At 30.4% G+C, this 23,435-nt stretch overlaps 5 protein-coding genes across 10 annotated transcripts; 4 read left to right on the forward strand and 1 right to left on the reverse strand.

Annotated features, from left to right (window-relative positions):
* The first annotated feature begins 192 nt into the window (after window positions 1-192).
* LOC107069162 (nuclear RNA export factor 2) lies at window positions 193-2,023 on the forward strand. The gene has a single exon (XM_015326209.2). The coding sequence runs from the start codon at window positions 391-393 to the stop codon at window positions 2,005-2,007; it is 1,617 nt and encodes a 538-aa protein (XP_015181695.1). The 5' UTR covers window positions 193-390; the 3' UTR covers window positions 2,008-2,023.
* Window positions 2,024-2,392: 369 nt separating this feature from the next.
* On the forward strand, window positions 2,393-7,958 carry LOC107069171 (vesicle-fusing ATPase 1). 2 transcript variants are annotated; one of them, XM_015326237.2, is made up of 12 exons: window positions 2,393-2,547; window positions 2,824-2,912; window positions 3,003-3,227; window positions 3,334-3,961; window positions 4,060-4,284; window positions 4,359-4,658; window positions 4,743-5,033; window positions 5,124-5,308; window positions 5,420-5,578; window positions 5,673-5,854; window positions 5,978-6,101; window positions 6,182-7,958. In XM_015326237.2, exons 1-10 carry the CDS (start codon window positions 2,545-2,547, stop codon window positions 5,788-5,790), a joined length of 2,223 nt encoding a protein of 740 aa, XP_015181723.1. In that variant the 5' UTR covers window positions 2,393-2,544; the 3' UTR covers window positions 5,791-5,854; window positions 5,978-6,101; window positions 6,182-7,958. The 2 variants fall into 2 exon arrangements, with proteins under 2 accessions (XP_015181723.1, XP_015181722.1); XM_015326236.2 differs by having other exon boundaries at window positions 5,978-7,958.
* On the reverse strand, window positions 7,633-23,350 carry Lerp (lysosomal enzyme receptor protein). 3 transcript variants are annotated; one of them, XM_089177803.1, is made up of 16 exons: window positions 23,210-23,350; window positions 20,102-20,330; window positions 19,842-19,996; window positions 19,463-19,740; window positions 19,212-19,368; window positions 18,977-19,125; window positions 18,788-18,903; window positions 18,221-18,462; window positions 17,946-18,146; window positions 17,712-17,852; window positions 17,444-17,617; window positions 17,201-17,375; window positions 17,049-17,119; window positions 8,413-8,536; window positions 8,176-8,324; window positions 7,633-8,071 (listed from the first exon to the last, which is right to left on the reverse strand). In XM_089177803.1, the coding sequence occupies exons 2-16, from the start codon at window positions 20,190-20,192 to the stop codon at window positions 7,976-7,978; spliced, it is 2,319 nt and encodes a 772-aa protein (XP_089033929.1). In that variant the 5' UTR covers window positions 20,193-20,330; window positions 23,210-23,350; the 3' UTR covers window positions 7,633-7,975. The 3 variants fall into 3 exon arrangements, with proteins under 3 accessions (XP_089033929.1, XP_015181718.1, XP_015181721.1); XM_015326232.2 differs by lacking the exon at window positions 23,210-23,350 and adding an exon at window positions 20,403-20,632; XM_015326235.2 differs by lacking the exons at window positions 20,102-20,330; window positions 23,210-23,350 and having other exon boundaries at window positions 19,838-19,975.
* Window positions 9,108-16,579, forward strand: Tl (toll like receptor). The gene is made up of 6 exons (XM_015326225.2): window positions 9,108-9,655; window positions 12,697-12,919; window positions 13,030-14,027; window positions 14,116-14,422; window positions 14,594-15,211; window positions 15,284-16,579. The coding sequence occupies exons 2-6, from the start codon at window positions 12,725-12,727 to the stop codon at window positions 16,403-16,405; spliced, it is 3,240 nt and encodes a 1,079-aa protein (XP_015181711.1). The 5' UTR covers window positions 9,108-9,655; window positions 12,697-12,724; the 3' UTR covers window positions 16,406-16,579.
* On the forward strand, window positions 20,614-23,203 carry LOC107069172 (gustatory receptor for bitter taste 66a). 3 transcript variants are annotated; one of them, XM_015326238.2, is made up of 7 exons: window positions 20,815-21,589; window positions 21,711-21,988; window positions 22,065-22,315; window positions 22,394-22,646; window positions 22,710-22,778; window positions 22,838-22,927; window positions 22,998-23,203. In XM_015326238.2, the coding sequence occupies exons 3-7, from the start codon at window positions 22,296-22,298 to the stop codon at window positions 23,067-23,069; spliced, it is 504 nt and encodes a 167-aa protein (XP_015181724.2). In that variant the 5' UTR covers window positions 20,815-21,589; window positions 21,711-21,988; window positions 22,065-22,295; the 3' UTR covers window positions 23,070-23,203. The 3 variants fall into 3 exon arrangements, with proteins under 3 accessions (XP_089033936.1, XP_015181724.2, XP_089033935.1); XM_089177810.1 differs by lacking the exons at window positions 22,394-22,646; window positions 22,710-22,778; window positions 22,838-22,927; window positions 22,998-23,203 and adding an exon at window positions 20,614-20,746 and having other exon boundaries at window positions 21,456-21,589; window positions 22,065-22,299; XM_089177809.1 differs by lacking the exons at window positions 22,394-22,646; window positions 22,710-22,778; window positions 22,838-22,927; window positions 22,998-23,203 and having other exon boundaries at window positions 22,065-22,299.
* Window positions 23,351-23,435: the final 85 nt, after the last annotated feature.

Here is a 23,435-nt window from a genome sequence, read left to right on the forward strand (position 1 = left end):
CTTTACTGCTAATCACTACCCACACATATCAGATTCCTTACCACCCACCTTACTAATGACGAAGAAGAAATACTCTACTAATATTAAATATAGAGATTCGATTACAGCGCATTCTCGCGTTAAGATGCACAAATATCGAGGGTTAAGATCGAAAGAGGAATCGATCGATCGATAGATCGATTATCCAAGTCGCATTCCAATCGTTGTTTTTTCATTGGTGCATCAACGCAAAGTAAACAAAAAACTAGATGTGCTTCAACTTAACCAACAAACAAACATTAACCAACAAATTTACATGTGATTTACAGATGTTATATATCAAGTGACAAAGTTTGAAAATTCAATTGTGATTATGGAATTGTGATATTTGGAAAAGTAAATGATATTAAAATGTCAACTATGTCGAAGAATAATGATGTGATTAAAGAAGAACCATTGCGATTGACATACTTGAAACCACCTTTGGATACCGACAAGTTTCCATTAGCATCGTATCAAGATGTATGGCATAAGTTTATTGTATTTAGTCATGGAAAATCTTATGGAAAAACGGAGATATTAAAAGCAATTATAAATGCTTGCGAACCAGAAATGTTACTGCCTGTCAAGTTTAAAAAAGAAAACGACAATAAATGTACTTTTCTGGGCCAATGCAATTCCAATGCTATAAAGAATCTCATAAAACAACGGTTGTGCATAATATTACCTGGTAATTTTGAAATATATCTAGACATTGTATTAGGATTCATAAGTAAAGAAGAATTACCGATAAATCCTAACAAAATAATATCGCAAACGTTCTATCAAAGATACGATTCATCGAAAAAGATACTTAATTTGGACGACTTTGAGAACGATAAATTATTAGCTTATGTATTTTGCCCTTTATCTATACCTAAGATATTTCACATTGTTTTAAGATCTATCAAACAAGGTGTTGCAGGCATTAATCGTGAATCCAAATTATTCATTCGCGAGCTAAGTATGAAACATAACAATTTAACGGCCATTATATTATTCGAAAAGTTTTTTTATTACAATTTAACTAAACTAGATTTAAGATTTAATCAAATATTAGATGTCGAACATTTAAGATATTTTTCGGAATTTAAGATAACGGAACTTTGGTTGGATGGAAATCCCTTGTGTACTCAATATAAGAACGCGCAAGATTATATAAAAGGTGTGAAAAATGTGTTTCATCATTTACAAAAGTTGGACGGAATAATGATAGATACGGAGAAAAAACTTTTACCAAATGTACAAACTCATTATCTAAAGGATGCTTCGAAATTACCATTAATAAAACAATTTGTTAAACATTTTTTCACTATGTACGATCAAGAAGACAGATCCATAATGAATGGTCTCTACGACAAAAATGCCCTTTATTCTATGACTTTAGGATCCGTTACTAATTATTTGCATAAGCAAGTAGCTAAAGTATTAGTTACCAATAGAAATTTACTCAAATTTGTTGATTATGCCAAATGTCATGAGTTTTTATTACGTGGTCCTGATAAAATAATATCCTCATTGAAGCGTCAACCTTCCACATTGCACTACATTCATACATTCAATATAGATTTATTATACGAAAGTGATGATCTTTTAGTTATATCCGTTCAAGGAATATTTTTATATAAAGACATTTCTTCTTCTCCTCCTCTCTTATTCAATAGAACATTTACTATTGTTGCTAAAGAGGAAAACGAATATTGTATAACTAACGATCAATATTTTATAGACGGATTTAATTCCAATACTTTAGTGCAGATTAAAAACAAAATCAAACAAGATGTTAAAAATGTATCCGTCTTTGTTCCAACTATATTTAGTCCATCAGAGAAACATCAGCTTATTGTGCTTCTACAAGAATTAACAACCATGAACACTGCATTTTGTTTCAAATTTTTAGATAATGTTAATTGGGATATAAGACGGGCAATCACTAATTTTACAAAAATGTATACTCTCAATGATGTACCTCCAGAAGCTTTTCAATAAATTTTATTTTCTTTTATTTACGAATTACTTCTTACGAATTACGAAGGCCGATATACAGAAAATAACCTTATCCTTAAAAGTGCTACAATAAATCTGACTGCACTTATATTACCTAAGTGCATTTATACTTGAAAATCAATGATTTTCAACATAGAACGAATACTCGTCGTCAGCTGATCAGAACCTATTGATTGTTTTCTTATTTTGTCCTAGAACTCGTACAAGAGAGGAAATATTTCAACAAAATAATCCCTATACTTGAATATTTACAACTGTTGGAAATATATTATATGATAATAATTAAAACATATTCCATCGAGATATTCCATTCGTACCAACAGTCGTTAGATTATATAATTATTCGTTTAGAGAATATACATTTGATAGATAGATAGATAGATAGATAGGTAGATAGGTAGATAGTAATAGGGACTTTTGTGTAGACAATAGCGGTAGTCCTACTCGCCTGCATTGCAGGTTTCATACTACGTAGGGGCCTGAGCTTACACGTTTCTGTCAAAAATAACGTCGTTCACGATGGTAAGAATATTCTTCATTTTCCTATTTATTTGTCAAATACTTAATAATACTAATAATTCGTCGTGCTATTTATTTATGTGTCTGTCAGTAATTAATATCGAAAAAGACATTTTTATATTCATTTTTTATTAAGGAGACAGTATTGAGTGACCTGTCACCTTCTTGGTGCCACTCATTACATCAATACTGTGCATAAGTAATTAATTACTCTATGCACAAAATATTAAATTTAACGTTAACTTTAATTTATTGACGTCTTTTACATCATTTTTGTAGCGCATGAACGCATTGAGATGTCCTACTGACGAGCTTAGTCTCACCAATTGTGCTATCATTAATCCTGATGATTTTCCAGAAGATGTCAAGTAAGATTGGATTAAATCTAATTATATACACATTTAATTATAATATGTAATTTCACGTTATAACGTTATAACCAACGTATGTATCTCTAGACACATTGAAGTAATTACCGACCCGAATCATCATTTTGTCTTTACTGTAAAACGTCATCAGGATGTACCTAATGGAGCAGTCGGATTTAGCTTACCTCAACGCAAGTGGGCTACTCTATCTCTTGGACAAGAGATCGAAGTTCGACCTTATTACTTTGATCCGACATCCAGTTCAGAATGCTTATGCAATATCACCTTGGAAGCTGACTTTTTACAAAAAAAGTCGTACGTTTTGTTTATCATTATTATTATTATTATTATTATGATTTGCCTCTTATTCAACAGATGGTATTTCATATATATATATATGTATATTCGTGTGTTTTTGTAGTACATCATTGGAACCATATAATACAGATGAGATGGCCAAAGATTTTCTTTTACGCTTCTCGGGACAGGCATTCACCGTTGGTCAGCAGCTGGTATTTCAGTTTAAAGAGAAAAAAATGCTTGGCCTTGTAGTTAAAAGTTTAGAAGCTGCTGACCTTTCTGCGCTTAAATCAGGACAGAATCCAACGCCTAAGAAAACAGAAATGGGTCGTTGCTTGGGTGATACCATGATACAGTTTGAAAAGGCTGAAAATTCCAGTATAAATCTGATTGGAAAAGCAAAGGGAAAAGTAGTTAGACAGTCAATTATTAACCCAGATTGGGATTTCCAAAAGATGGGGATTGGTGGTTTAGATAAGGAATTCAGTGCTATCTTTAGAAGAGCATTTGCATCAAGAGTTTTCCCCCCAGAAATTGTAACTCAATTGGGTTGCAAACACGTTAAGGGTATTTTACTTTATGGCCCACCAGGAACAGGAAAAACATTGATGGCAAGACAAATAGGTAACATGTTGAATGCAAGAGAGCCAAAAATTGTTAATGGTCCACAAATTTTGGATAAATATGTTGGAGAAAGCGAAGCTAACGTTAGACGATTATTTGCCGATGCGGAAGAAGAAGAAAAGAGGGTAGGTAGGAGGGTATTATACTATACGTTTGCTTTACTACCTATCCTAATATCTTTCCTATGTAGAGAATAATAATTATAACATTAAATGATTTTCAGCTTGGTCCAAACAGCGGATTACACATTATCATTTTTGACGAAATCGATGCTATTTGTAAGTCTAGAGGCAGCGTAGCTGGTAATACAGGAGTACATGATACGGTTGTCAATCAGTTACTTGCAAAAATTGATGGCGTCGAACAATTAAATAATATACTTGTTATTGGTATGACCAATAGACGAGATATGATTGACGAAGCTCTATTACGTCCTGGTCGATTGGAGGTAGGCAAAATATAGATGCAACATTCACGTCAAGCAACGTTACGTTCAAACTTTTACAACTATTACATTTAAAGGTACAAATGGAAATCAGTTTACCTGATGAAAATGGAAGATTACAAATTCTTAACATTCATACATCTAGAATGAAGGATTACAAGAAAATATCACCAGATGTAGATTTAAAAGAATTAGCAACAAAAACGAAGAATTTCAGTGGTGCTGAACTCGAAGGTCTAGTAAGAGCTGCACAAAGTACAGCCATGAACAGATTAATCAAAGCTTCTAGTAAAGTCGAAGTAGATCCAGCTGCAATGGAAAAACTTATGGTTTCTAGAAGTGACTTTTTACACGCTCTTGAAAATGACGTTAAGCCGGTCAGTTAGTAGTTAATTTTTACTTATATTTATATTACGAAATAAGTACAAAAATAGTACTGTAAGTAATGAATAATTTTATAGGCATTTGGTACAAGCGCGGAAGCTCTTGACCATTTACTTATTCGTGGCATTATTAATTGGGGAAGACCGGTTACCGAAATTCTATCAGATGGTTTGCTTTATATACAAGAAGCACGCGCTGCAGAAGGTTCAGGTCTTGTCTCGGTTCTCTTAGAAGGACCTCCTAACAGTGGAAAAACAGCTCTTGCAGCACAAATTGCTAAAAATTCCGACTTTCCATTTGTTAAGGTTTGCACTCCAGAAGATATGGTTGGATTTACCGAATCAGCTAAATGTCTATTAATACGGAAGGTATGGTTTCTGCTTTTATTTATTATTTAAGTTTAACGACGACCCACGTATAAAACCAAACGAAAATATTTTTCATGTCTAATGTCTTAGGTATTCGATGATGCATATCGTTCGCAACTCAGTTGCATTTTGGTTGACAATATTGAACGTTTATTAGATTATGGTCCCATCGGGCCACGTTATTCGAATTTAACGTTGCAAGCGCTTCTTGTTTTGTTAAAGAAGCAACCACCACGTGGTCGTAAATTATTGATTCTTTGCACTTCAAGTCGCAGGTATATAAATAATGTTTTATACGAAAGAAAATAAATCATTTCTATAGAATTGTTAATTAATATTGAATCCATTAATATGGATAAAGCTTATATCTATTTTTGTCATTGCAGACAAGTATTAGATGATATGGAAGTATTGTCAGCATTCAGTAGTACCATTCACGTACCTAATTTATCTACACCCGAACATCTTTTGAATGTCTTAGAAGAAGTAGATTTATTCTCGAAGAAAGAAATGGCATCTTTACATGGAAAACTTCAAGGGAAACGGTAATGCCGTTAATTAATCATTACTTATTGATTTCTGTTGTTTACAGATTATACTGCTAGTTAAATTACTTCAACTTTTCTTTTCTCCTTGTAGTATATTTATCGGTATAAGGAAATTATTAGGCCTGATAGATATGGCTCGTCAAGTAGAGCCCAGCTACAGAGTACCAAAATTCCTCTCGAAATTAGAAGAGGAAGGTGGATTAGAATAAAAATAAAACAATAACACAACAAAGAAACTATATATTCTGAATTCTAACTGTGTAGTATTCATAGGTTTGTATAGTAGCTTTTTATATTTGATCAAAAATGCATACTGCTGATTTACGTAATGTACAATTGATATTATATAAATTATTATTATTATTATTATTATTATTATATATTATTCCTTTGTAGGTATTTTTTTGCAACGAGGAGGAGACAAAACTGACAAGATCAGTAACGCTAACAATTTAATATATCTTTGTAAAATGGTTATGATGCATTAGCAAAAGTTAACAAATATCTTCCATCTTAAATGGTATTATCTATTTTTGATACCATTTAAACGAAAGGATGTAGATATATTTATATTTATTTGAAGTTAATTTCATTTTATAGGACTGCCATCATCTCGGTCATACAGATTCTGGCTTCCAAAGTCGATCACGTTTTGAAGTAACGTTTATGTTTTATTATGTCTCCTATAATATATTTTATTTTTACATTCCTAGAATATATGATTTGTGACGTAATAAATAATATCGATAAAGTTTGATAATAATCATTTATAAGAACATTATAAGTACTTCCGGAAAGTATTTTTTTATATCTCTGTTTATCAGATGACCTTTTAACTTGCAGTGATTATTCATCGGCAGAAATAAATGTTGTAGCATTCATTTTTAATCAAATACTGTTAGATTTGTGCATATAGTTGCTTCTATATTATCTTATAATTATTGTTGCTTGATGAGAACTATCAAAAAATGACGAACGAATTACATTCATAAAATATATAAGATAGATCGATTTTATAAATATTCTTTTACTTACTTATTCTTTATTTTGACTAACAATAAGACTAAGAACTATCATATATTTAATTAATTGAAAAACAGAAATGTTCTTTCAAAATTGATCGATTTCGTAATTGATAAAATGGAAACAGAGTCTCTGATAAAATAAACTTAAATAATTATTTAATTGCAGATTATAAGATTAATAATAGTAGTTTATTAATAAATAATACAAGTTAACAAGATTTTGTTTAAAAAGAAGTACCTATTATAGAATTGATTTAGCTTTGACAATTGTTATTCTTAAGCTGTTGTAAAATTGTTCAATTTCTATATATCTTTTTGTGTGTGTGTGTGTGTACAAATTTGCAATAGTATTGAAATATTTAATGCAACTATAGGCAATGTCTTTCTCCTTGCAATATATAACAAATGTACAAATGATAATGGAAAAATGTAAAAAAAGAAAGGAGTTATATCCCTGTTACAACAGATATAAATACGTATATAATCCATACGTATATATATCAATAAATACATTTATGATAATTAAAAGTAACAATTAACTATATGCATATATATATATATATATAGAATTGTTGCTGTATAACTCGTTAACGATTGAAAAAAGCAAATAATTATTCCTTTATGTAGTAAGTGTATGTACAACTTATACTTGCTCAATGTACAGGTGTAGGATAATTTTTCTATTTATTTCTTATATTATTTTATTATATTTCTTTTCACACATAAATAATGCATTTAATTTGCTGTATACTTCATTAGACTTTATCAATCAACAACTGAATAACAATTAATATTATTTTAATTGATAATCAATAATCATATCTATTTGTATGTAAATGTATTGATAAAATTCTATATATATTCTCTCAATGTTTCCAAATATATAGTATTATAACAAAATGTTAACTGTTTCTAATTACAGTGATGATACATTATATTCATGATAATATATTTCATGAAAATTAATTCCAATTGTGTAATTAAAGTATCCTTGAGTAAAGTATCCTTGTAATTAAAAATTAAATGTTATTGTTTTTTTTTGTTTTTTTGTTTTTTTAGAGTAAATAATATTTATTCATAGTACAAGTTAACATTTATACACAATAATTGTATCCAATTTATTGCTATTTCACTCTTGTTCACAATTAGTTTTTGTTATCTACATGCGTGATTCTTATTTCACGATAATAATCGGTAACACGTATTTGCTTTATAAGTTATTCATAATTTTGAGATCATCACTGTGCAATAAGAACAGTGTAATATTATTTTATGCGATTAAAATATTTGAAGAAGATATTAAGCACCGCCGCATTGTTTTGTTCTTGAAATAAAACATATGTATCAAATGATTTGAATAATAATACAACTATGCATCCAAAATATCATCATCGCTATCCGATTGACATTGCGTCGGATCGTTATTAGGATCTAATAAAAGATGAGCCTGTTCGGTAGTGCCTACCTACAAATAAAATCATATAGATATAAAGTTGAGAATATGTTTCAAGGGAAAATATTAAATATGATATACATGTATATAACATATAGAAAATATATATTACCCACCCTGCAGTATTGGACGCGTCCACTTCCTCTTCTGGAATTGCAGTAATGAAAACAGGAATGCAAGCAGGCTCTCTTATTTGGATTGCGATAATACAATAAAGCTAGGAGGAACATACATACGGTAATTACGATACCAGCGATTAGGCCGGCTGGAAATAGAACAAATTTATTTATTAATAATACATTTGAAAACTTTTTTTTAGAAATTTCATTTGAATAATGATAATTGTTACTTGCCATGACTAGAAGTACTCTGAATAGTTTCTTGTTTGTCTGGTGAAATAAGTTTTGATTCCATGTTGGTTCGATGAATGCAAGTTACGTTTGTGTTCCATTCAAATTCTGCCCTACATTGGGATTCCTATTAAAAAAAAAAAAAAAAAAAAAAAAAACAAACAAACAAACAAACAAAGAAAAAAGATATACATTTAATAAGAATAATATATAATTTAATATGTGTGTGATTATGTAATTATCTTTCTTTCATCATTTCACAGATTGATAAGAAGTTCAAAAGTCTCTCAGAGTTTTACAAAGATATTTAGAAAAAAATATTTGTTTGTTCAAAACATCTTTTCGTAATGCGTAACTAAATGTGTAGAAAATTACCAAGGTTGTTGTGAAAGCTTTGTCAATTTTCCCAACACGTCGAATCATGTCTCATAGATAATAATCTTGGACAAATCGGTATTTACAAATAATTTTTCTAAATCGATGAAATATTGGTTAGTTAATACCAATAAGCCACCATTGATGATTTTAGTTTAGTAAGAAGGTTTATGTTTATTATGTTCAGTGACCACTTGGAAAATCCAGAAATTAATGGAAATACTGGAAGTGCGTTTATAAAAAAAAAAAAAAAAAAAAAGAAACAATAAAAAAGCCACAGGCGGCATGTAGAATGATCTGTAGAATGACGAAAAGTCATGGAAAAAGTAATGGTAAAAAATATGGTATCAGAATTTTGTCAAGATATTTGTCTATTGTTTGAAATTTTGCTTGTTAACATTTGATTTCATTTATACATAGATTTAAATAAGTATAATTGGTAAATAGCAAATAATAGATCATTCAAATTGAAAGAATACTTTTTAGCGTCGAGTCACATGGGAGCTCTGACCAATGGAGTGCTTTGTTAGGGTGATCACATGATTTCCCACTATCGAAAGCAAACGAGTACATTAGGAGTCCGTGAGCAGTGATACCGTCCGTCAGTCTCCTCTACGTCAAACGTATACGAGGAGTGCGTGTTAATTTTTCTTCTCCTACGCTCAAGTGTCTCGTGTTAATTATCTCTTGTGTTGTGAGATTTAGCAATTGATTTGAATCACTCATTAATACGTAACTATCTTTGTTGAGGAGATCGTATCAAGGGAAGTACAAAGTGGCGCACGCGATGCCTGCGATCTACTGTTTACGATTCAAATTTTAAACAGCATTGAGGATATATGACCGAAAAATAACATCTACATTGATTCTGGTGAGTAAGTAGTAAAATAGAATCATGATTCCGGATTCGCGTCATCAAGAGAGGATGAAGGAAACCGGTTTTTATTGATGCCATTACACGTTGCTGCAACATTTCATGATAGATTTGTTCTTTTCTTTTTTCCTTTGAAAAGTACTAATTCGTCTCAACAATTAGCCATTTTTCTCATTCTTTTCTTGCCTATTAATAATTACTCCGTATTCTAATCAATGATCTATTGCGTCTATCCGCGTCTATGCGCGTCTATGCGCGTCTATGCGCGTCTATGCGCGTCTATGCGCGACATCCAATTTTGTAGAGGAGACACGATCACGAAATCGCTTGCAATATTGTTCAAGGTAGAACTTGACGCATAATCTTCAAGTTACATTCTATAGTCTCTTACACATATATATATATATGTCTACTTTCTCTCTCTCTCTCTCTCTCGCAGACGAGTTTCTCTTTCCAAGAAACATATAATATTTGTATTCCTCAGAAAAGAATTAGATTAGAATTGATCGATCCAAGCAAGCGTAAATCACAAATTAATCTTTTCCCGCTTGCCCCCAAATGTCAATTTTTGGATAGAGTATATTATAGAGATTTGAATGAAATTCACATAGAAACATGTCCCGTTCCTGTTATATAATTTTGAAGAAATACGAGCAACAAACATTGAAACGTAGCAACAATATTGTATTTCGAGTATTTAGATTCGAGCCAAGATTTGATTAAGTTTACAAAGCGAGAAGTGACTTCATACCAGAAGATTATGTTTTTTCTTTTTTTTTATTTATTTTTGTGCAGGAAAAATATCGAAGGAGATTATTGGCCTTATCTATTATCATTTTTGTCGTTCCTCCTATTTTTTATCGATTTCTCTCTTTCTATCTCGCATATCGTCGTGCAGAAAGAGAGATAGGAATTTTCAAGTCTTAACTAACTTAAATAACTTAATCGTTGACCTAGACGACACAAGTACTTCATTTCATTCCATATTTCTACCTAATCCTACAACCATGGAGATAGAAAAAAATCAATATTTTGTATAATCGAGTAACATAATCCCGTTGTTAAAGCATTCGTTTATGTTTTGAAACAAAGGTAGACCCTGAACTTGCGTTATAATTAATTTCTTTTTAATTCTATTATACATGATGCGACAATTTTAATTGACTTGTAACGACGACTGTGTTGTACATATATTTAGGTTTAATATTGAAAAATACTCGTCGTCCCAAATCTATTCATCGCTCGAAGCTAATAATGCCGATCTTGCCGATTCTCTGATTTACTAGAAATAAAACCTTGAAACGGTTACGCAAGGAAGCTGAAAAATAATATATTTATTTAGTTATAATTTCTATATAAGGATAAAAAAATATTTCAAAGATTTGTATGTAAAAAGCTTGAACGCGTATCCTTGACGCAAGAATTGACTAGACGACTGCAGCAGTCTACCGAGGAGGTATAATTAAGGAGAAACAGAATTCTCTGAAGACGATTATTAGTATCATTATTCAAACCAAATGAATGAGTATGCTTAACTCGCACTCATAAATAGATGTTGTTATTTTGTTTGAAAGAAAAGTTGATATGAATTTTAGGATAAAAATGTACACAGAAATGTACACAAAAATGTACACAAAAATTTGGTTGTTGTCCTATGAAAGAAGAAAAGTATTGTTTCATAAATATCCTTCAACTTGAAGTTTATTCATTAATCTGTCGGTCATAATCATTGTATTTATTTTACTTACGTATTCGTGATCGATCAATCAAAAGGAACAATCAAGATTGATTATCGTCACGTAAATAATAATCACTTTCGCTAGATATTCTTTTTTCACTTGTAGATAGAAAAATTATTCAAAAAATGATATGAATACAATATTGATTTGATATTCACTCGACGCACTCGAGACATTATTTTGATTTATTACAACTCACAGGAGGAAAAAATGTAATAAAAAAAGAAATATAGAAGATCTTTTTATCGTTTAACTAATCGATAATCGTTCCAACAGAATTCTTCGTAAGATCGAACGAATGTTCGACGAATAAGAATAGAAGATGACCTCGAATTTACTGGTTCTCTTTCCAATTCTTTGCTCCTACTTCATGATTGAGAGAAGACGTAGAGTTTAAATCGATTTGGAATTTGTATTAACCAATGTAAAAATTATAAACGAATGATAAGAATGGGTGGTACAAAGGATGCGCGTGTATGAATCATCATGTGTATATAATAAATATAACACTGCGTGTTCAATACTTTCTCTTGTCTTTAGATAACAAATTAACGGCGTAGTTGAAAAGAAAACTCGTAGGACCATAGGAAAATTTCATTTCTGCTCATTTACGCACTGCGGCGCATTTGTGTGCGTGGAGTAGGTCATTACCCGGATCTATCGGCATGAATCGTCGAAACGAGCAAGGATACGTGCGTGATTACTGTGCGTGATTACGTGCGTGATTTGTTTTGAAATTCGATTAAAGTAGTTATGATGATGTTACAAGAGATGTGTTTGCCCATCCCAAACACATAACACATTAACATATTTCTTTTTCTTTCGGTATCTGTATCATTCCATACAAAAATGAAATCATCAAACGAGAGATAGAGAGGGAATAACGTCATAATATGTTAACTTCAACGACGCTATGGATTAATTTTTAAATTATTAATTAATATTTTATACAGAGTAAATAATGCAGGACACTTTACAAAGAGTTACCTTATTGTATTTTGAAATGGTCTAGTGCTAGCTTCTGGATGAGTGAGAGTAAGCATGGATGCACAAAGAAAACACTAAACAAGTATATTATATTTGTAGAATATATCTTTAATTATGTAAGTGAAGAAATAATTTGAAAAAAATCAACGAGAATAGGCGGCTTATCGTGTGAGAGAGGAAACGTTGTTTTTTTTTATCTGCAAAGCTGCGAAACAAGCTATTTCCGATTTTAACTGTAATCTAGAACATAAACAATCCGTAAATAACATTTCTTTCTTATTATTCACGATAATGTTGTTCTTTCTCTTCTAGCGGATCTGAAAATTATTGCCAAGAAACAATGATTTTCATAATCTGGGGAATAATATCGTTGTTTGTGCTTTCAACAGCCGATATTCTTGCTTTTGCTTTTGAATGTAAAGAAGATCAAAATTGTACATGCCAACCAAATGGCTCCAATGAAATAGAAATTTATTGTCAAGCTGAAAATAATTCCAAATTCATTCTAAACATTTATCCTGAAGATTTTCTACAGGTATGTATGGACGAATGATGTTTGTTTGTTTGTTTGTTTTGTTTTGTTTTTTTGTTGAACTTTGGAATAAAATTGTAATAAAATAAATACAACTTGTGATTAATCAACAGATAACTTGTCAGAATTGGAAAGGGTGGGAAAAGTTTCATTTTACAAGCACTCTACCTGGAAAACAATTAGATTCCCTGCGATTTCGAATATGCGGCCTATCGAAGAACATAAGTTTAGGAGACGTGGCCAAACAAATGGGAGTGGAAAGTGCCGACACGCTTATCTTTCAATCCTTCTCTAATCTTGGCGACGAATTAACGAGAGATCATGTTCGTGGTTTTTCAAAGACCAAAAAATTAATTTTATCCAGTAACGGCTTCTCAAAGGTCCCAAAGGATTTGTTGATGGACTTCCCGGAATTGGAATGGCTTGATCTACGTGAAAATAATCTTCAATTACCAATTGGTATTTTTGATGCAACTCCAAATCTCAAAATTCTCGAATTAGGTAGCAATGGGATGAAGACGATGAAAACTGGGATTTTCGATAAATTAGAAAAACTTCATTTTCTAAATATTTGGAATAACCAATTGACGGAAATAGAAAGTGGATTATTCGACAAGTTGATTTCCCTACGATCCTTGGATTTAAGCATCAATAAATTAATGACCTTATCGCCGAACGTTTTTAGCCAATTGAATAAACTAGAGATCATTAATCTTTCTTCTAATAATTTCTCTTACCTACCGGAAGGACTTTTCAATCATAACAAAATCTTACGAATAGTCAAATTGTACAATAATCATAGAAATTTAACCACTCTGCCGGATCATTTGTTCGCTAATTTGACAAAACTCGAAGTAGTTTCGTTGAAAAATAGTGGTTTGAACATTTTACCAGAAAATCTATTTTGGGGTGCACATTCGTTGAAGAACATCAGTCTAGAAAAGAACTTTTTCTCTACTCTACCAAAGAATATTTTTCAAGGACTGACAAAGGTTGAAAAAGTCGAATTGAATTTCAACCGCATTGAAACTCTTCCTGATCGAATCTTTTACGACATGAACAATTTGACTACCCTCGATTTATCTAATAATCGTATGGTTTCTATATCTCAGTAAGTTATTTTTCAATATTTAATATGCTTTTTTCCTCATTCTTCCTTTATTTAGCGATTCAATTATCTTTCTTTTTTTTTTTTTCAGATATCTGTTCGACGGTTTGAAATCTCTGACAGAATTGAATATGGAAAATAATCAATTAAGAACCATCGACCAATTGGCTTTTTCTTCCTTAATTAATTTACGAATAGCCAAATTCTGTCATAACAAGCTTACGTTCAATTTATATGCAATACAGGATGATTATCAATCGCCATTTCATAAATGTCATTTACTCAATGAATTATATTTATCGAACAATTATATATCGACGATATCTAACGATTGGTCGTTAAATGCAATGAATTTACAAATATTAGACTTGAGTTATAACGACATTAATGTCATATCGGTAAATATCATTTTTCAATATCAATTATAAATTTAAAAATGTTTTCTTAATCAAAATGATAAGATTAAAAGAAGAAACTTATTGATTTGTTGTACAATCATTTCAATATTTTCTTCTTCCTCTTTGGTCGTCTTTTGTCATCTTTTTATCTCTCTCTCTCTCTCTTTCTAGATGGACGATTTGCAATTCGTATCGGACAATATTAAAGTCAATTTGACTAATAATAAAATAAAATACATATTATTGGCCGAAAGTATACGAATTCATCAAGAGTCTCCACGGAACGTTATCATCTACGTTGAACATAATCCCTTGATTTGTGATTGTAATTTGTACAATTTCTTACGTTATCTAGAAGGTAGGATGCATCCAAAAATGCAAAATTACTTTCACATTATTCCGGGAAATTTAACGTGCTTGGATTCAAATGGAGTGGATAAGATAGAAATTAGTCAACTAAATTCGAAGACCTTGAAATGTGCGGAGACAGAATACTTGCAAATTAAAAGCAAGTGTCCGACTGGTTGTACTTGTCGAATACAACCAGAAGACAAGGCTCGTTTAATCGATTGCTCTAATAAACATTTGTCTAAATTATTAATTGACACTACGGGAATAAGCGAGAAAAAACCTGTCGATGGTTATCATATTAAATTAAATATCAGTGGAAATAATTTCACCGAGATACCGTCGACAGAACTTTTAGGATCGGAATACGTGACGGATTTAATTTTGTCTGACAACAATATCACTCGAATTACACTCGACAAGTTGCCCAAAAATCTCAAGGTATGTTGTCAAATATTTCTAAATCTCTCTCTCTCTGTTGAATTGAAAGTTTAATTTTGTTTTCCTTTATAGGTATTAGAATTGCACAACAACAATATATCGAGGATTGATTCAAATTTGTTGGACTATTGGAAAAATTCAATTACATTAGAGAGACTTACATTGCATAAGAACCCATGGAAATGCGATTGCGATGCTCGAGACTTATTTAGCTTCGTTCAATCAAAATTAATAGACATTCCAGATTTAGGAAAAGTCACGTGCAATAGCATGGATATTTCTATGTTGGAAATGAGCATGAATGACTTTTGTCCGTTCGAGACGATGATGATAGTTGGAATAAGTTTAACGATAGCATTATTGTGCTTGTTCATCGGTGGATTAGTAGCATTCTATTACAGATACCAACAAGAGATTAAAGTTTGGTTATATGCTCATCAATGTTGTTTGTGGTTTGTCACGGAAGACGAATTGGACAAGGAAAAGATATACGATGCATTTATAAGTTACTCTCATAAGGACGAAGATTTTGTTGTAAAGGAATTAGTACCAAAATTAGAAAGTGGTCCGAGACCATACAAATTGTGTTTACATTATCGCGATTGGCTAGCTGGTGAATGGATTCCAACGCAAATAACACGTTCGGTGGAAAATTCCAAGAGAACGATCTTTATAGTATCGCCTAACTTTTTGGAAAGTATTTGGGGTGCAATGGAATTTCGTGCAGCTCATAGGCAATCTATGAGCGAAGGTAGAGCCAGAGTCATATTAATTTTATACGGAGATATTGGCTCTACGGACAATTTGGATTCCGAATTCAAAGCTTATCTAAATATGAACACGTACGTTAAATGGGGCGACCCGTGGTTCTGGGATAAGTTGAGATATGCATTACCACATCCGCCAAAACTTACCAAAAGCCTAGTTAAAAAGAAAATCTTTGAAAAACATTGTCATCCTTGTATCAAAATCAATGGAGAAAAGAAAGGCTTGATATATTCATATGGACTGCCTGATACACCTATCGCCACTACTCCACCTGCTGATTCGCTTAAAATGTTCATATGTGATTCGATTGACAAATGTTCTCAAGTTAACAGCAATGACAATGAGGTAACTAAATTGAATATACCAGAATGCGAAGCAATTCATATAAACTTGATCAATAAAATGCAAGGTTCGACTACCGTTTAATTCCAAAATAAGTAATATCTGCAATGTTGTGCAATTTTCACAAATGTATAATAGATATTATTTGTAAGAAACATAATTAAGTTTAAATTAAATCTACTGAAGGACTGAAAGGATTCGATCGAAATCCAAACGATGTAATCGTAATATTATTAATTATTAGCTTAATTTTTTTTTTAACAAACATATTATAGAAATACTGAACAGAGTGTGTTCAAAGTTGTCATATTTTCTTACTTATAATTAAACGCAAATACTCTGAGAGAGAGTATGAGAATTTTGAAATAACTCTTTATTTTGAATATGCAATATTGCGCTTTAATGCGGGGGTTAATACTATATTCCCTATTATTTTTTTCATGTATATAATAATCATCTACTATCGTATCTACTCTATCATTTTATATACAATTTATTATCTGTATATTTCAACGAAATTTCTTTAGAAACGTATAATTTAAGCATTTGTATATATAGTTTATACATTTTCATTGAATATCTATATAAACTACACATCTTGGATATCAACAAATAATATAATTATAATAGTACGGACGTACTAGTTAAGTAAACCAACAAAAAAATAGAATCTCATGATATAAATAAAAATGAAAAGCAAACTAATGAAAGAAGCAATCTTACTTACCCATGACAGCTTTGGTTCGCCAATATCACTGGACTCGTTACATATAAACTTGATTTCTGACATATAAGAACCTGCAATCATTAACATATGAATATAAGAAAAATATATAATAATATGTTATATGATAAATGTAATTTTAGTTCTCGACTTACTATTAGAACATTTACTGCCATTCAAATATTCAAGTTTGATATAGTTTCGATTATAATCAAAAATAACGTTTGATAAAGATCCATAATTGTTAGATTCTTGGCACACCGTAGAACCATTGCAATTTTTCTGTTTTCCGCATATATTTATGCCGTAAGTTTTCTCTTTGCCTTTAACCTATTATTTGAATTATTCATTACTTACAAACAACACTCACTCTACTTTATTTTTATAAGAAAACTCACATAATGCATTGGCTGTTTTGTATACAATAAAGAAAGATCGAATTGATTTAAAAGAAATCGATCTTTTATCGTACATGGTGGAATCCAGTCGCCCATAACAGCTCCACAAGCAATACTAGTTTTCCATTCAAAAGTATATGTACAATTATTATAATTTTTAAATTCTGGTAAGCCCTGAAAATAAAATAATCAATAAATAAATAAATAAATAAATAAATAAATAAATAAATAATCGAAGAAAACATTAGATAATGTCAATTATAATTACTTCATTTTTGCCATCGCAAACAAATAAAAGAACTGATGAAATTTTGGTATCTCTTCTTTCTGGACATGCGGAGCCTTCGAGGTAACGTAATGTTATTTGATCTTTATTCATTTCTGGTGCATTCTTAGGAAAACCTAAATTCTAAAATAAAATATTACAATAAACAAACAGAAATGAGATATATCATTTGGATAATATATATTATTTCATAAAATGTGTAACATTTCTACTTACTTCTTTGACTAGTTCATTATTAGCATTTAATGAAGTTTTACAAATGGCACTACCATGCTCACATTCTAAACCAGAACTATTTACTATAGATTGACATACATTTATATAAAATACGCTACTATTTAGTTTCACAATATAATTGCTAGTCGAACGTATTAAAGGAGTTAAATTAATTTCATTATCTACGGTAGCGCATTTAATCTAAAATCAAATATCTGATTAATTGAAATAATAATAATAATAATTATATAAACAATTAGTGATTAATTACTTACTTTATGTTCGCAAATCAAATTAAGATTCCAATGAATGATCAACTGACAAGGACTTTCTTCAATAATAATTGGATCATTAGTCGATCCTTCGGGTCCACATAAAAATGCAATCAATGTTTGACGGTACTTATTATCGCTACATTTGTCACCATCCGTGTAATTTAAGTATGGTCCACCCTGCTGCCACATCAGATTTGTGTTAGCCATACCCAGAGATGTACCATTTTCTTTAAGACAAACTCCTAAATATGTGATTGTTAATATTTATAAACTTTTCAACTATACTTTACTTGTTAACAACAATTAAATATTATTTCTTCTGAAAATGTTGCATTCATTTAAAAACAATGAACAAACAATGACAAGCTAAAAACTTGATCGAACGTTGTCATCTCGTATTACTGTAGCGCATTGCCCTTTTATTACATTTATACCTCTCAAAAAGTGAAAGATTGAATAATCGTAATCGCAAGTAAGTCATATAAGAAAGGTGGAGATAACGTTGGTATTATTAATAAAATATCGATTACATATATATACATATATATATATATCAAAATACTTAACCTGTTTTTTCTTTACACTTATTGGTTGCAACAGGTCCACATACTCGAAATGTATATGTTTTACCCTGAGATGAAGTAACATTCAAATCTTTATTCATTAAAGATTGTAAATCATACCTGCACGAAATGCATATTGCATTACTATCAAGAATGACAATTGAAATTGTTATATGAACAATGAAATTCTTACGTAAAATTTGTAACAGGATTATTTATAGTACATCTTCCAACTGTCTTTGCACTATATTCACGTAAAAGTTTTAAGCTACAAGCAGCTGCGGTTATCCATTTCAATCGATAATGACAGCCATCAGTTTCTGTTACCTCTGGAGATGTTTCCTAGTAAAATAAACGTAATAACAACATAGAATTTTTCTAACCATTATACTTAAGTAACAAGTTCGTCGACAAAATAACATATTCACTTTAGCTTCCAAATTACAGATAAATGTAATGGTGGTTCGAATATGATGTTCTATCTGTTGTCCATTCTTACACATACTTCCATCCTCGTATTCTAATATCAGATTTTTAGAAGAATCTATGGTAAGAGGTTTCTGAACGTTTCCCAAATTTAAATACCTGAATTTAAAGTGATACATCAATCTATAGAATGATTTCTTTATTGCTTTGATAAAACTACTGTGTATATTAACAATTCTTTATATATTTATACCTAAATGTAGGTTCTTTTCGAGGATCATAAAGACAAGCTCCCGAATTTATAGTACAGAGAACGTTGTATCCAAATATCACGGAATGACAAACATTCAATATTAAATTAACAGAAGTATTGTTTCCAACATGTATATCATAATTATCCGAATATCTTTTTAGAACTGAAAGATCATAATGAGAGCCATCGGAAGGATCAGTCACAGTACAATTGATTTCTTTTCTTTTAGCGCAAGCAAAAGCGCTTTTCCATACCATATGGAATTGACATTTATATTTCTGTAGATGATAATTATTACATTGGTAAAGTAAAGTAAAGTCAAAGATCAAAAGAATCTTCAAAAGGAACATATATTTGATAAATATGTAAAATTACTTGCTTGTTCAAATGTACTTGGTATCGAATAACTGTTAATTGAATAATCGCACATTATTAAAATATCCACTGTGTAATTGACACCCGATTGGCATTCATCACCGTTAAAAGTAAAATGTATTTTTCCAGATTTAGTTGACAACTTTGGTATTACTTTTCCTATCAAAAATAATAACTATGAAGTGCTATTAAATGAAAATACAAATGAAAATACAAATGAAATACAAATGAAATACAAATGAATAAGAATAAATGAAATCTCACCTATTCCTATTTCTTTGTCATTTTTTTCTAAACATATAGAATATCCATCCTTCCCATTGCATTTTTTTATCAATGGTGAACATAACTGCATTCGTATAGTTTCATTAGAATTATGATGAATGACGATATCCTCTCCAGATTTAGACAATTTAGTTAAATTATAAGAATGACTAAAGATTTCTTCGTTGAATTCGCAGTAAGGTTTAGTTTTATCAATAACTGTATTACCCTGTACGATAAAATAAACAATACATTAATTATATGCTTGTCGTTGTTTTCAATGTAAATAATTCACTCATACCAAACTAATTGTTGAAAGAGAAAATAAGACTATAAAAACGTTTAGGTTGTACATCTTTTGGATTCAAAGATTCCTTCTGCAACCGCAATGACAATAGATCTTCTAGCAAAATACATAACAAGTAAGCTCTATATACTGACTTTTATTATCCACTTAACATATACTTAAATAAGGATGACTAATGCAGATATTTCAGATAATGTTCGATCTCAACAACGCAACATTTAGGTTAGAATTATTTTCAAACACAACATTGTGAAATAAAGCACGACTTGGCTTATCGATTTATCCTTTCGAGACATACAATATATCGAATCGTCTAATATCGATATACGTATATGCGGGTAATTTGAAAGATACATTTGCGCATTATATTATTTTCTTTCAAATTCAATGATCTCTTGTTTATTTGGCGCGACCCTGACAAAACAATTAATAATAATAATAATATATATATATATATAGCATACTATTGATTGTATTATCAAAGTAAGGTAATAACGAAATGCACTTTAATCATAATTAATTGAACTATAACGATGTCCTTGGTCAAGGCGGGGATAATGTTCTTATACATTTTTCAAGATAATTAAATATTTCAATTAAATGGACAAGTTTATCGATTAAACGAGTTTTATAGCGCAATACTCGAAGAACTCACATGTATTACTAAGGATATTATTATCCTTAGAAGATACCTCCCTGGGCTCTGTTCGTGTTTTGCAAAATAAAATAAAATAAAATAAAATAAAATAAAATAAGTCAATAGAAAAGGATAAAAGTGTAAAACTTGTAACATTCATTGCCAAATCTCTTGTTCAAATAAACGAGAAACAATGAACGATGTAATTAAAAGATTTACCAAAAAAGATCAAGTTCAGGATATCTCTAAAGTTAATAAAATACCATGTAAAAGTATAAACGATATTTTACGTCCTATCAATATTCTAAATAATATTTTTGGATTGCGTATTTGTATATTTCCTCAGAGCCGTCGAAGGCCCCTACTTAGTTTCCTTTATTCGTTGACAATTTGCTGTCTTCATTATCTAGGAAGTTTGTACCGAGATACAAAATTTGACTGCATCAGGGTATATCATTTAGATGAAATTCTATGTCATGCTGTAACATTCTTAAGTCATTTGATGTTATGTTTGATACTTATTATGGGATTATATCAAAGCGAGGTAAGTTGAACAAAATTTGTGTCAAATTTCAAACAAGTGCATAACTGCAAACTCAATTTGTCAGACTGTCTCAAATATAAACAAAAAATATTGTTTATTTATCATCCTATTATTTTCACAGTCATCGAGATTATGTGCAAAGAAAATTAACGATATCGATAAAACGTTGAAGAAGTTAGGCTCGCCATCATACTTTAATGATATTTACAAAAGAACGATTACATATATAACGATAACTGTTAGTTATATCGGCATTTTCTTCGCAATGATTATTTTAGCAGAAATTTTACGAAATGAGCCAATTAATAGATCTTCGATACTATATTATTCAATGTTCTTACACATATATGGTTATATAATTGAAAATTTACTGGTGATGGAATTCGTTACAATTGTAAGGTATGTAATAGTTTACAAGTATAATATACAATATTATTTATATAGATTCTAAGTAGGAAATCTTTGTTAAACGTAGATGCATCAACTCGGAATTTCAAAGAGCAAATGAACTTCTCGGGGACGTCAATGTTCTACCAATTCGTTCAACCGAATTGAAATTAATTGAAGTGAAAAAAGGGGAGATTATTTTTCTAAAGAAAAGTCTCTCTACCCCGATGGAGACCAATTATTTTCTGATGTATCATCGTTATCGTCGCAAACACAGTCACAATTGCAAATTGCAAGTCAAAAAATAAGTCGAAGCAAAATGTTATTACGGACGATCAGGTAATCAAATCAGTAAAGTAAATCAGGTAAGAAATTATTATCTACTATTTATCTAAACGTTTCATTTGATTATTTCAGACAGGTCCATTTGGAATTATATAAAGTATCGAAAAGTTTAAGTACAATTTACGGTATACAAATATCCCTAGAAATGGCAGCATGTGTTATTCTTACTACATACATAATATACAGATCTTATGAAAAGTATCAAAAAAAACATATTGACGATTACGAAATGTTTTATCAATATTTCATACTAATTATGCTATTGTTACAATATTCGACCAAGATCTTCATTATCGATTACACCTGTGATAAAACAACGAAACAGGTATGGAATAGCAATTTGTTGTCTTTCTCGTTAAATCAATAATAGCAAGTTTATAATTTGTAGGCTGAACGCACCAGCGAAATTATTCACACATTTTATGGACTAAATACGGACTTGGAGATTAAAGAGGAGGTTAATATTTAAACATTGTATTTCTATATTTCCATGAATTTCTATTACCATCTTTGCAGGTGGACATATTTTCTTTGCAAATGATGCAATGTCGTACCACATATTCCGCATTTGGTTTTTATAATCTTAATTGCAAACACATTTGTTCGGTCGGTACAATTTATTATTTGCATAGAGTTATGTTATAAATTAGTAAGTAAAAAATAATTTATATTTTAGTGTATCGGTATCATAACGACATACATGGTTATCATAATACAAGTAACCGATTCAATTAAATATGGATCATAAATCGTCTGCCAAAATTATATTTAAAAACATAAAACTGACATAAAACTAACATAAAACTAACATAGAATTTTCTTAAAAATTCGAAATAATATAATAAGCAGACAAAGACGAGGGCTGCATCCAACAATGATTTCACTCACCTGTCCAAGTTTTATTTCAAGATTTACACCTACAAGGATTATGAATTGAAATTATTTTGTTTGTATCATAAATCATTTTCATTCTACCTGAAATAAAGTCAAATAAAAGAAATGTAACAAATTTTGTAGTACCACTCCATTGGTCTGGTATTGTATAATTTACAAAGATGGCAGCTAACAAACACATGCTGCCATCTAGTGTTTCAATGCTTCGTTTAATTTGACG

Source organism: Polistes dominula, unplaced genomic scaffold, assembly GCF_049000335.1.
Source record: "Polistes dominula isolate Pdom_NZ unplaced genomic scaffold, Pdom_raw_medaka contig_24, whole genome shotgun sequence".
In the NCBI taxonomy this organism is placed as follows: domain Eukaryota; kingdom Metazoa; phylum Arthropoda; class Insecta; order Hymenoptera; family Vespidae; genus Polistes; species Polistes dominula.

Coding starts and splice junctions, on each gene's coding strand:
- LOC107069162 (XM_015326209.2), top strand. CDS start 391: ATGTCAACTATGTCGAAGAATAATGATGTGATTAAAGAAGAACCATTG.
- LOC107069171 (XM_015326236.2), top strand. Junction 3,228..3,333: donor GACTTTTTACAAAAAAAGTC/GTACGTTTTGTT, acceptor GTGTTTTTGTAG/TACATCATTGGAACCATATA. Junction 5,034..5,123: donor AATGTCTATTAATACGGAAG/GTATGGTTTCTG, acceptor CTAATGTCTTAG/GTATTCGATGATGCATATCG.
- Tl (XM_015326225.2), top strand. CDS start 12,725: ATGATTTTCATAATCTGGGGAATAATATCGTTGTTTGTGCTTTCAACA. Junction 12,920..13,029: donor ATCCTGAAGATTTTCTACAG/GTATGTATGGAC, acceptor ATTAATCAACAG/ATAACTTGTCAGAATTGGAA. Junction 14,028..14,115: donor CGTATGGTTTCTATATCTCA/GTAAGTTATTTT, acceptor TTTTTTTTTCAG/ATATCTGTTCGACGGTTTGA.
- Lerp (XM_015326232.2), bottom strand. CDS start 20,456: ATGTACAACCTAAACGTTTTTATAGTCTTATTTTCTCTTTCAACAATT. Junction 19,369..19,462: donor CGAAAAGAACCTACATTTAG/GTATAAATATAT, acceptor CTTTAAATTCAG/GTATTTAAATTTGGGAAACG. Junction 18,463..18,787: donor TAAGTGTAAAGAAAAAACAG/GTTAAGTATTTT, acceptor TCACATATTTAG/GAGTTTGTCTTAAAGAAAAT.
- LOC107069172 (XM_089177809.1), top strand. CDS start 21,239: ATGAACGATGTAATTAAAAGATTTACCAAAAAAGATCAAGTTCAGGAT. Junction 21,590..21,710: donor TGGGATTATATCAAAGCGAG/GTAAGTTGAACA, acceptor TTATTTTCACAG/TCATCGAGATTATGTGCAAA. Junction 21,989..22,064: donor GAATTCGTTACAATTGTAAG/GTATGTAATAGT, acceptor TGTTAAACGTAG/ATGCATCAACTCGGAATTTC.